Source organism: Sebastes fasciatus, chromosome 4, assembly GCF_043250625.1.
Source record: "Sebastes fasciatus isolate fSebFas1 chromosome 4, fSebFas1.pri, whole genome shotgun sequence".
In the NCBI taxonomy this organism is placed as follows: Eukaryota; Metazoa; Chordata; class Actinopteri; order Perciformes; family Sebastidae; genus Sebastes; species Sebastes fasciatus.
In genome coordinates this window covers 12,219,126-12,232,416 of record NC_133798.1, presented here as the reverse complement: position 1 = coordinate 12,232,416, position 13,291 = coordinate 12,219,126, and the positions used below count along the sequence as shown (strand labels likewise).

At 39.1% G+C, this 13,291-nt stretch overlaps 1 protein-coding gene across 2 annotated transcripts; it reads right to left on the bottom strand.

Annotated features, from left to right (window-relative positions):
• Positions 1–259: 259 nt before the first annotated feature.
• Positions 260–11,615, bottom strand: LOC141765787 (cytochrome P450 2D15-like). Of its 2 annotated transcripts, none has more exons than XM_074632014.1 (11): positions 11,392–11,615; positions 10,677–10,839; positions 6,332–6,496; positions 5,922–6,082; positions 4,945–5,013; positions 4,021–4,125; positions 3,776–3,914; positions 2,583–2,668; positions 2,364–2,465; positions 1,024–1,165; positions 260–913 (listed from the first exon to the last, which is right to left on the bottom strand). In XM_074632014.1, exons 1-11 carry the CDS (start codon positions 11,590–11,592, stop codon positions 708–710), a joined length of 1,539 nt encoding a protein of 512 aa, XP_074488115.1. In that variant the 5' UTR covers positions 11,593–11,615; the 3' UTR covers positions 260–707. The 2 variants fall into 2 exon arrangements, with proteins under 2 accessions (XP_074488115.1, XP_074488114.1); XM_074632013.1 differs by having other exon boundaries at positions 260–919; positions 1,030–1,165; positions 11,392–11,613.
• Positions 11,616–13,291: the final 1,676 nt, after the last annotated feature.

Sequence of the window (13,291 nt, the reverse complement as noted above, 5' to 3'; positions counted from 1 at the left end):
TCAATAATACACCACTGTCCAACCATCAAAGGGCTACTGGTTAAACTGAATAGTGCAGGGTTCAGTGTACCTGTATGCCAGGTAGAAAGGGTCCCTTGTCATTTCTGAGAATTATCCTAAATGTCTTGACGTTGTCATGAAGTGGACATACTGTACTGGTTGTGCAGTAACACAACAGCAACTACACTGGCCTATTTATGTCACTTTTTTAACTAACTGGTTCAATCACAAACAGAGATTGTTATAGCGTCTCACAATGTAGGTTTATGTTATTTTAATGTGGGGTAGAGTAGGGTCCCAATAGAGGATACATAAATCAATTACTGTCCAACACTTTGGTCAGTGGTGGAAGAAGTATTCACATCCTTTAATCAAGTAAAAGTATCAATATCACAGTATAAAAATACTAAATTACAAGTAAAACTCATGCATTCAAAATCTTACTTAAAGGTAGGATATGGCGGCATCTAGTGGTGTGGTTGCAAATTGCAACCAAGTGAATCCTGGTGATTTTAGTGACTCCATGACCTTTCCTTTACTGCCACCATCAGGTCAAATTTGCCACTTGTACGCAAGTCGAATCAGAATCAGATAAAACTGTATGATGTACATGCTGTAACAATACAAATATTTATTAGTGCAGCTTTAACCAAAATCGGATTTATGGCGAAGAGTTGAATTTTATACGATGTTTCATGATGACAGTCTTAGGATAACCTCTGTCTTGGGATAGTTTTTCTGATTTGGACCTTCATGCAGTAAGGTTTGGGCGTCTGGGTTGACCCAAAAACAGGCGTGAAGTCCGGCTCTCCTGCATCCTCAGGCCACACGAACGTGAACCTCCTTAGCAGAGTCACCACGATGAGGAAGAGCTCCATACGAGCCAGAGCCTCTCCGAGACACATACGAGGACCTGCAGGTTGAAATACCAACGGATTTTCTACAACCTAATGATATTTTTTCAATCAAACCTCCCAATCAATCTTTTAATCTATCTAGGAATGTGACAATCATTTCACTCACCTATAGAGAAAGGCATGAAGGCCTCTGGCTTCACAAACTCTCCCTGCTCATTGAGGAAGTTGTCAGGGTCGAATTTATGAGGGGATTTCCACTGTCCCTCCTCATTCAGCACTGAGGACAAGTTAGGGATGATAATGGTTCCCTGGAGAGCAAACATCAAAGAACTTTAAAAAAGAGGTCTATGAAAATTAGGGCTGTCAAAGATATTGCGATAATAACACGTTAACATAAATTCATTTTAACGCCACTAATTTCTTAAACAACTTGTGATTTTAGTAGTGTAGCAGGTTCAGTTTTAAAGCTAGAGTGATACTGGCATCATATCAAACTAGAAAACCTGAGGAATCCATTGGTATCAACCATGTCGTTTGATGCGAAGGAGGCTAAAAAACGCTCCAAACTTATACTAAATTTTGGCAAGGAAAAACTGGCATGGCCATTTTCAAAGGCGTCCCTTGACCTCTGACCTCAAGATATGTGAATGTAAAGTCTCTCCTTTACAGACATGCCCACTTTATGATAATCACATGCAGTTTGGGGCAAGTCATAGTCAGTTCAGCACACTGACACACTGACAGCTGTTGTTGCCTGTTGCCTTTGAGTTTGCCATGTTATGATTTGAGCATATTTTTTATGCTAAATGCAGTACCTGTGAGGGTTTCTGGACAATATTAGTCATTGTTTTGTGTTAATTGATTTCCAATAATAAATATATACATACATTTGCATATAGAAAGCACATTTTCTCACTCCCATGTCGATAAGAATAATAAATACTTGACAAATCTCCCTTTTAGGTAAATTTTGAACAGATATAAAATATGTGATTAATTTGCGATTAATCGTGATTAACTATGGACAATCATGCGGTGAATCGCGATTAAATATTTCAATCGACTGACAGCCATAATTAAAATGAAAACACAAACCTTAATGTAAGTATTTAATCAACATAATCTGGCAAGTCTCAAAATGTTGATATCCTGAACATATCAGTAGAATGTTCCCTGACATCTATGCCATTTGTTTACTGCCAAAATATAATGAAAAATACAATCTAGCAATAAAGTATCCCGTCATAGCAACTACATTATTAAGCCACATGCACAACTTCACACATTGTCAGACTACAAGAGAGAAGAGGTCATTGATTCAGTCATTATTTTCTGTGGCTTTGTTTTGAATTTACTTGAGAGGAAATAGTTGAGTGTTGATGCTTTAGTTTCCTGTTGCAACCATCTTAAGTAAATTTGACCTGTAAGTGCTCAGAGAGGATATTGCTATGATATGAAGCCTTTCCTATATATTTATGACATTACATTATCATATTTTCTACTTACTCTGGGTATGGAGTATCCCATTAACTCTGTGTCTTTAAGAGTGCAGTGGAAAACGCTGAGAGGAACAGTGTTAGCCGTCCTCTGGATCTCATGAATGACAGCCTGCATGACAGAGACAGCTGTCAGAGCATCACAATGTAGCTTTGCAACATCTCAGATATATAAGAGGACTTATATTTTACACTTCAAAGCACTTTTGAAATAATCCTTTTGCTGTACCTGCACATAGGGCATCTGGTGTCTGTCTTCAAAACTGGCTTCATCCTTCCCATCCAGAACCGTGTCTATTTCCTGCTGACAGCGCTCTGAGGAATACAGAGAGAAATACAGCATGGACAAAGAGTGAGACAGTTAACATAAAGTGAGAACAAGGCCAGATTCTTATCAGTTTATGTGCTTCATGGCAGCCTGAACTGTGTCAGTAGTGTGAAGAGTATGTTTAAAGGTGCTCTATTTAATATTTAGAGCATTAATATATCAGCAAAAAACAATTTGCTATGTAAAGATATAGAGGAGTAATGTCTACCTGAGCAGAGAATGAAGTCGCTCTCCCTCTGTGTGTGTCATAATTCTTTGTTGACAAAGCCACTCTGGTTCCCACTCAGATAAACACTGTTAGCTCTGTCAGCCGTGTTGCCTTTGTTTTCACTGTTAGCACTGTAAGCTATGCGTTGTTCCATTGCAACATCAGTGCCCAGCAGCAAAACTACACTTCTGTCATTTTGGAGTGAAAGCGACTACCGGACACCAGTAAAAAACATCCGCCTACGAAGTGCCGTACAACGATAAAACAAAATTATTTCTATTCTATTGTCATATTCTACACAAATGGCCTGTGTTGAACAATAAAAAATTATAAATATAATAAGCTAGTCTGCCCATGTCGGAGTGTTTTTGGCCGATTCAGCATGTTGAATCGGCGGCGGAGCTCTTCGGTGAAAGAAATCACTCTGATTCACTAATCACCTTAAACAAATCAGTGCACGAAAATATATTAGAAAAATATATTTTCCCAGCGACATGGTCATCTAGAATGAAGCTATGTGTTGAGTGAGAGTAGTGTGAAAATGGACAGTAAACGCCGCTTTGTTTCATGTACATATCATAATAACGGTTTGTATATCCACAGTCCTACAGGTTTCCATTTTTAAATGACAAATACAGACTACCGCCACCTGCTGGTAGGGAAAGTTATTTCATCTCACGCAGGCGCTGAACATACGTGCTAACTGGCCATCGGCTGTAGTCTTTGAGGTGTGTTCAAGTGCAACTTGTTGGCCAAGACAAAGGCAACATGAGGCGACGCAACTGGTGGCCTTCATCGCCACTAGTTCTTTGATGTCGGATTGGTGTGTCTGGGCCTTAAGCATGGCTAAATAAAGTGGAGATAGACAGATGATACACAGACATACCCTGTATCTGTGGATAATTCATTAGGTAGAGGAAGGCAGAGAGCAGGGTGTTGGCGGTCGTGTCAGTCCCAGCAAAGTGAAGATCCAAAATACATGCAGAAAGCTGGTCTTCAGAAAAAGTCGAGCCATCGTCTCCTCTCTTTGCAGGCAGATAAGAGAGAGAAAGAGCGAGTAAGTAAATGTAAATGTCGTAGCGGTCAACAACATGCCAGTTCATACCAGCTGCTCTGAACAGATCCACACACCTTATCCACTTCATCCAGGTAGCAGTCTATGAAATGGCGCGGTTTACCAGGAACTCTGGTCTTTTTGTTCTCAGCCAACAACTCCAAACGTTTTTCATGTGCACTCTGGTAAGAAAAAAAACTTTTGGTGAAATAAACAGGTTCATCAAGTTAAATAAATGATTCAAGGTTTTTCAAGGGGACAGATATTTTTTTCCAGGGCCACAACTTGTTTCTTTTGATAAAAGGAAACGTATTTACAGCGACATACAGTTCCACTTGGTGGCCAAAAAATCTTGACACAGGCATTTCATAGGACATGATAGTGTAATATCGTAGGCAGCCCTGGCTCATAATTTCCCAGCAGGCCATATTCAGTAACACAACAGCAATGTGATTCAGCACTTCAAGTTTTAGGGCACTGCAGGTTGTAATTAATATCATGTGTTGTAGGCTTGTAGTTGTTCAAGAAATACGTCTCTCTAATCACCCCGTAATGGCACATTTTTGATAACTATTGGATTGATTGCCATGACATTTGGTACAGACATTCACGTTCACCTCTTGAGGAATTGATATAACTTTGGTTATACATTTCATTTCATTTAACTTCATCTAACAGCATCATCAGGTTCAATTCATCCAATACTTGGGTTTCAGCCTCAGCTGTACTTTATGTTTAGTGCTATTTAGCTAATGTTAGCATGCTAACACGTTAAGCTTTTCAGTGTGAGCATGTTAGCATCCTGGCATTAGCATTTAGCTCTAAGTAGCCTCACAGAGCTGCCAGCATGGCTGCAGACTATTTCATCTTTCCTTTCTAATTTCATTAATGCTTTCTCTTTCACTCCTTTTCTGCAACGCGGAGTGATTTTTTTCTGGTTGGCAGGTCATTTTGTTATCCCTTGGCCTTTACTACAGAAATGAACGCTTTACAAGACATACCTTGAACAACTTAAAGGCTTTCTGGAAGGGCAGTGGCAGGTTGCGCACCATGGGAATAGCGTCATAAATCTGTATGGGAGAGGAAAAATGAAATATTACAAAGTGTTAAGAAGCCCTTAAGTTTTGAATTGATTGTTAAGGATTGATTTATGATTCTGCATTGCAAGTGAGGTTGTATGAGGTACTCGTTGATGACGGTCGGCGTGCCCCCAGCATCGAGAAACAGACAGGAGCACCGGCACCGGAGCAAAGCAATACAGTGCTGTGGACGGGGAAGGCAGAAAAACATATTTTAGCCACCTAAAAGAAAGGCTCACCTAAAAAATTATGTTTGTTTAAGTGTACACTGAATTAAAATATTTTCTGACGGCAAACTGAACTGAAAGTGAAACGTATTTATACTGTTTTTGTCATCTGAGCCTGTTGGCTTTGGAGAGAGCATAGATAAGTTTCACTGTCAGTTCAGTTCCCCGTCGGAAAGCAGAAGGAAAGGGCTGTCTGACGGCAAGTTAAAGCAGTGAAAATATTCTAAATATAGTGTACACTTAAACAGATAATGATTTTTCTTGGTGAACCTTTCTTTTAGGTGGCTAAAATATGTTTTTCTGCCGTCCCCGTCCACAGCAGTACATTGCTTTGCTCCGGTGTCTACACTCCTGTCTGCTTCACCAAGTTGAGGCCACACCGACCATCATCTACTGTAGGTAATACACGTACTATGGATAAGAACCTCATACAAACCCACTTAAAAAAAACCAAACTATCCCTTTATCTTTATAACAATAATAAAAGGTATTGTAGTACTGAGATCCATCGCCAAATCCACTTCTTTTTGTTCTTGCATGTACAATATTATACATGAACTAATCCTCTATCTCACACTGTTTTTACTGAGCAAGCTTACATATTAGATTTACTCTACATTTATAATAGTGATGCTGTTATCGAGTGGTTTTGCTGTAAAAAATATGACTCACCATACCCCAGCGCCCGTTGATTATTTTGGAGGTCTCATGAAAAAGGCTAACAAAAAACTTCATGAGCTCATCCTCATAGTCAAACTGCCTAGCAAACAGAACTTGGCAGATGACATTGGAGGCCGCATTGTGGAACAGCATGTGGGGATCCATGGACTTACCTGGAAAAACAACATGAACAATGATTCTTGGACATAACCTTGACCAAAATAGGTGTTATTACGATATAATAAGATTTTAAAAGACAGAAAAAAAAAGATGTAATAAGAAAAAAATAAGATATTTACTTTTGGGTTTCTGGTTTTCAGCACAGAGTTCAAAAGACTTCTAGATGGTGATGTCATGCTCACTATCAATGTTTGACCATATAAACAATATCTGTGTCCTGTTCGTGGAAAAAATGGGCATACCAGCACTCTGCTCGAATCGCGTTATGATGCGATGCAGCTCTCCCAGAATGCGCTGCTCCATCGACTGCTTCCCAAGACCAAGGTTTCTCAGGGTCATCAGACCAAAGCGTCGATGCTCTCTCCAGCCAGGGTTATAATCTGCTAGAATCACTCCAGGAGCATGAGCTACAAGCAAAAAAGGTCAACTTAGAACTCAGAAGGAAAAAACGCACATTTTTTAAATGCACCTAACGACGTTTCAGTGACAAGCTTTAATGTCCATAATATTATTATTAACAGCTGCTTGAGCTTCCCATTGGCTCACCATCATCAACATCAAATTATATTAATGGTTTATGTGTTTGTGGGCAAAAATAAAATGAATCCTGGTGAAAATATGCTCAGCAGCGTGCATTGGTGTGCCATTATACTACCACCCAGTGGTGGAAAGTCACATTTAATACATTTACTCAAGTACTGTACTTGAGTACAACTTTCAGGTACTGTACTTGTACTTTACTTGAATATTTCTATTTTATGCTACTTTATATTTCTACTCCACAATATTTCAGAGGTAAATATCATATTTTTATTCCACTACAGGACATGTGTTTGACTGATATAGTTATTAGTTACATTTCAGATTAGATTTTATATAAAAAAAAAAACATATGATGAACACTGTTCTTGACTGTTTTTGACAAAAACGCTAGTTGGGGTCCCCTCATTTTAGGTGTCTATGAGTTGTTAGCAAAGCAAAAAAACAGTGATTTCCTCTTCATCCTTCCTGGTTGGTTTAATTTAAATGACTTATACAAAACACAGTATCCAGTATTTCACATAAAAGCAAAGATTCAGTCCAAAGTGAATAGGAATTTGTGAGCTATTTTTTTCGTTCCTTCCTCATGAATTATCTCACAACTACTTAGATTTATCTTGTGACCCTTTTGATGGGGCCCGACCCCTACTGTATGGTAACCACTGAATTCAACTACCTAACTGTATACCAGATAATTAAAACTAGCTCCACCATGACCACCTAAAACAGTAAAATGCTGCTTGCATATTGATGCATCAGTATGAACAATCTGATAATGTCATAACATATCAGTCACCGAGGGCATTTTTCTGCTGATACTTCTTTCACCACTGCTACCAACAGGTGGTGCCATAATACAGATTTATAAACGTAATCTCAGTCTGTGAAAAGTTTTAAGACACTCCAGGCAAAAACATTATTTTTCATGCACTTCCCATGCATCAATTTTATGATTTTGGGCTATTTTGCTTCCATACCATGCCTTCTTTCAGTCTAGTGGAAAGAAAACATCCAAAATGCACATTTAGGTGTTTGTTTCACTATACTTTGTCTATTTGCGTCTGTTGATTTCTCCTTAATTCACCAAAAGTTAGCATTAGATAATGTCTCATTTGCATATTTAAACATACAATTTCAGAAAACAAGTAATACAAAAAATAATTGTCTTAATGTAAGTAAGCAACTGGGGAAGTTTCATGATGATATCTGTTCGTTATTTGTTCTACTCCAGGGGTTCTCAACCTTTTGCAACTTAAGGCCCACTTGTGATTGTCAAAACATTTCCAAGGACCACCTTCACAAATAAATGAGTAAAAAACCTAACATGTTTATACAACAAATAATAAACTGGGCTGTAGATATGTGTTATGCCACTGTCAGCTGTAATGACCAAAATACATATTCTGCTTACCCTCAGTGAGACACTTGGGCTTGCCTCTGGGAAATAATGAGATCAAGTCGTGGTGGGATGGGTGAGAGGCTGACACGCAGAGTAGCATTCAAAGTTGCTTTCAGTTTGTTCATTGCCTTTGATTTTGTGACAGTCACAATGGAAAACCCTGACTCACATAAATAGGTGGTGGTGAAAGGCAACAGAAATTTGATTGCCCGTTTTGACAGAGAGGGATATTGACTGGCAGACAGTATCCAGAATGAACTTGTGTGAGCTGAAGCTTCAGGCTGCTGTCTGCTGATAGTTCCATCAGTTCATTTTCCAACCTAGTGGAGAGAGCTATGTCTTCTGAAGCAGGATCCACAGAGAAAGGGTCCAAAATCCAAAGGTTTCCATCTCGTGCGTCTTCTGGGAAGTAGTCTGCAAACTTTCCTGACAACTGAGTCAAATGTTGGGTTATAACACTGTATATGTTGACATGAGGAGTGGCTTCCAAAGTTTCACTTAGGAGTGAAAACACGTCAAATCGTCCCTCCTAAGTATGGGCTTGCCTTTATTCCTTCCAGAAGTTGGCATTCAATGTCATCACTCATGTCAATAATTCTTCTGCTCACGGTGTCATTGGAGAGGGGTATTGACTGAATTTTGGTTGCAGCGGCTTCCCCCAGTAACTCTCGGCACATATCCACAGCGCTTGGCAAAATAAGCTCCTCTGCAATCGTAAAGGGTTTCTTGCTACGAGCTACACGAGCAGCAACCATATAGCTAGCTTTCAAAGTGGCTTTTGACTGAGTTGTTAATGTTGTGATGACTTTCTGCTGTGCCTTAAGCCCGTCTCTTTTCCTTAAGAAATATTCGTTTGGCTTCTCGACGCATCCTGGGTGCTTTGTGTTTAAGTGTCTCTGGAGCTTCGATGGTTTTAGCGCCTCATTTGACAAGATTTCACCACATTCAACACATTGTGCCTTGGGCTCAGCATCACTGCAGGTGTTACGGTTTATCAGGCGACCCTGTTAACTGGCGACTTTCAGCCGAATGAGTCTGTGGTTGTCGTAGTTACGGCAGCTGTTGAAAGCAGGAAGAGAATACGTAGCTGTCCTCGTGAATGCCTCTTTGTTTAGTATTTCATTACAATGTTTAAACATACCGGATTGGTCTTTGGAGCTTTGGAGTCTTGTTTGTGGAAACGTGTCCGCTATATTCTGCTCGCGTTTGAAACGTTGCTTGTTATGATGAATATGTTGAAATCAGGAAGAGCAGCGTCGCTCTTCCTGTAAGCTAATACAAGTTTCTAAATACACATATTCGTCTTTGGAGCTTGTTGTAGTAAACATGTGTCACGTAGAAGAACTCTTCATCCCTTTAAGAAACAAAAATGAATAAAAATGTCAGGTTTTACGGGATTTGAACTCATACCAAAATCACAGCTTGTGAGACAGACGGAGGTTTCCTCCAGTGCGCCACCAACACTGGGGTGGTCACAGGTGAATGTCATATTTATCTCAAATATCATCCGCTAAATAGTCGCTCTGAGACGCAGAAGGCAGCCAGATTAACTTGTGACCACACTGTCCGTGTACTTCAGACCATCAGATTTACAACACAAATAAGTGTCTGTTTATGTTTATGTTGTTGTATTCACGTGGAAATATTGAAGTTTGAAGATCTCGCGTCAGCTGCACCATCCCGTAAAACCTGACATTTTTATTCATTTTTTTTTTCTTAAAGGGATGAAGAGTTCTTCTACGTGACACATGTTTACTACAACAAGCTCCAAAGACGAATATGTGTATTTAGAAACTTTTATTAGCTTACAGGAAGAGCGACGCTGCTCTTCCTGATTTCAACATATTCATCATAACAAGCAACGTTTCAAACGCGAGCAGAATATAGCGGACACGTTTCCACAAACAAGACTCCAAAGCTCCAAAGACCAATCCGGTATGTTTAAACATTGTAATGAAATACTAAACAAAGAGGCATTCACGAGGACAGCTACGTATTCTCTTCCTGCTTTCAACAGCCCACTGGTAGAATCTACTCTATTCACCTGTAGTGCCTTGCAAAATATATGGAATATTACAATCCATATCTTTAAAGGCCGTTTTCTCAGAATGAGTCAGAAATCTCCACTTCAGTAGCATTTACATCCACCAAACTTTCCATTTTCATTCTTATCTATAATCTGAAGGTTACTGCTGTTTGTTCATATATCATTCATAGCCTGATTTATAGAACATTTTATTCATAAAAACATATAATATATAATATATTTTTATTGATATATTAGAGTCAAAGGTTTTTACACAGGGAACTTTGGATATGTCTTTTTATCACTCCATAAATCAGAAACAAAGAATTTTGATCCTGGCTGTTCAGATTCCTGTTCTGTAAATGTATGCACATTAGCACATATTTAAAAAGATAATGCCTTATTGGCATATTAAACATAACATTTCAGAAAACGGGTAATAAAGAATGTCTTAATGTAAGTAATCAACTGGAGAGGTTTCATGGTGATATCTATTAGTGGTGGTGGTATTTTTACCCTATTCACCTTATTATAATGGGGTGTCTCCATTAATGGAATGGTTTATGACATACGATGGAATAGAAAATCACTCACAGACAAAAAGCCTAAACTTGCTCTGTACCTTTCACTTGTACAGCATGGTTAACCATCATGCCTTGTGGTCTGCCAGAGAAGTCAGCAGCTTTGTTGACCAGGGCTTCTTTGAAGGCCTGCAGCCCGTTGATGACGACCGCAGGCCTGTGGCCAATGAAAAGGCTGTATATGCTACCATAGCGTTTGGCCAGCTGATGACAGAGACACAATAGATTAGAACTACTGGGAGTTAGGTGATTGACCTTTGTTTAGTGCAATCATCAGCCAATGTAAAGAGTTATTATATAAGTAAATATTAGTAGGAGTAGCAGTAGCAGTGGAATGAGAGACCTTATTTTTAAGCACATATTACAGATATATCCACTTTGAAAGATAATTCTCAACTAACACACCTCCTCTGGATTTAAATGCTGTTAAAGAATGGAGTGTATGATGACAGAATAAGTCACCCTAGATGAATGTCTTGGGTCATTCTGGGTAAAGAGGGGTGTCTCATTACCCTGTCTGGGTTTCTTTCATAACAATAACCCGCTAGCTGTACATTATTCCGCTTATTACATGGCTACTTACTTAAGAAATCAATAACTTGACACAAAAATGTTCCCCCAGAGTCCGACATCAGAACTGCGCTCATTGTAACGGTCTGCTATGCATAGCAACAGTCTGCTATACATAGCAACGGTCTGCTATAAAGAAATAACGAGTATTCAACACAGCCGTGTAATGACATTATTTAACTTTACCCTCTCCAGATCTGCAATAGGGCTCTCCAGATTGAGCTGCAACACATTTCCAAAGAAGGGGATGGGTCGAGGGCCTGGAGGGAAATCTTTGGCCCTGTGGGTCTGAAAGAGGAGCAGGAAGAACAAAACAGCCGCCAAGACTAGAACCACAGAAGCAAACATGATGAAGACGTGATTCCGATGTATTTGTACTCTTTTCATCACGGCTTTGCCATTATGTTGACTTTACAAGCAAACACAACCTTTGCACAGTCATGTGGCCTGCAGTTTTGTTGACCTAGAGGTAATGCACCAGTAGATAAGTGAATGCCAATGACGCAACAGATAAAACAACTTAAATTGTAGAGACGTGCCAAATGTTCCTCACTGATCCTCAGTCCTGTCTGATGCGATGAACCTTCTATGATAGATTTACCTTCTTAATACCCAGAGTATAAAGGAGGGATTACATAACGCATGTAGCAGCCTGTGTTGGGAACACCTCGGAATGCTTTCCAACATGTCTCTGGCTCCATAACCGTGGTCACACACTGGATTTGCCCTTTACTTTTGGAGTTTCAATAAACTTACTTTGCACTAAAGATATGCACGTCTCTAGTCATAAATGCACTTTTTTCTGTAAACATTAAACTGAAGATATTGTAGGACAATAAACAGTCCATATGCTAATGTGTTCTTCACTCTCAAGCTAAAGAATTTTCAGCTAAATGTTCTGCTCTGGCAAATAGGACATCTATTACAATCCCACTGACCTAGACAGGTTTAACAAGCATAATCTCTCTGAAACTGCATTATATAAATTCTTCTGTTTCTGTTGTGAATAACTTCCCATGGACAAAAGATTCTGAAATGAGAGGGCATGGACCCAATTACAGATCTTTTAGACATCATTTCATGTTCCAAATTTTAACTATGACAAAACATATTAATTATTTAAATTTTGAACTTGAAGAGAAATGTCTGGTTCAGCTTTTGACAAAAATGACTACAGAGAAACAAAGAGACACAGAGAGAAACAGAACTACCACAAAGAGACACAGAGAGAAACAAAACTACCACAAAGAGACACAGAGAGAAACAAAACGACCACAAAGAGACACAGAGAGAAACAGAACCACCACAAAGAGACACAAAACGACCACAAAGAGAAGCAAAACGACCACAAAGAGACAAAACAACCACAAAGAGACACAGAGAGAAACAAAACTACCACAAAGAGACACAGAGAGAAACAAAACGACCACAAAGAGACACAGAGAGAAACAGAACCACCACAAAGAGACACAAAACGACCACAAAGAGAAGCAAAACGACCACAAAGAGACAAAACAACCACAAAGAGACACAGAGAGAAACAAGACGACCACAAAGAGACACAAAGAGAAGCGAGAACACCTCAAGAGAAAAAAAATTACCACAAAGAGAGACAAAACAGCCTCAGAGACACAAAATGACAACAGAGAGAAACAAAGACAAACAAAACAACCACAAAGAAACACAAAACAACCACAAAGAGACAAAAACAAAAACAAAAAGACCTCAAAGAGAAAAAAATTACCACAAAGAGAAACAAAACAGCCACAGAGACACAAAATGACTACAGAGAGAAACAAAGACAAACAAAACCACCACAAAGAGACACAGAGAGAAGCAAAACGACCATAAAGAGAGAATAAACAGCCACAGACACAAAACGACTACAGAGAGAAATAAAACAACAACAAAGTGACACAAAGAGAAACAAAATGACTACAGAGAGAAACAAAACGACCACAAAGAGGAAAGATAGAAAACTGACCTTCAGGGTTCAAAAATACAATATATGTTTAATAGTTTAAAATGTACTGAATTACTTCCATTTGACACAACTGTGCTACAATATGCAATCCATTAGAACAGC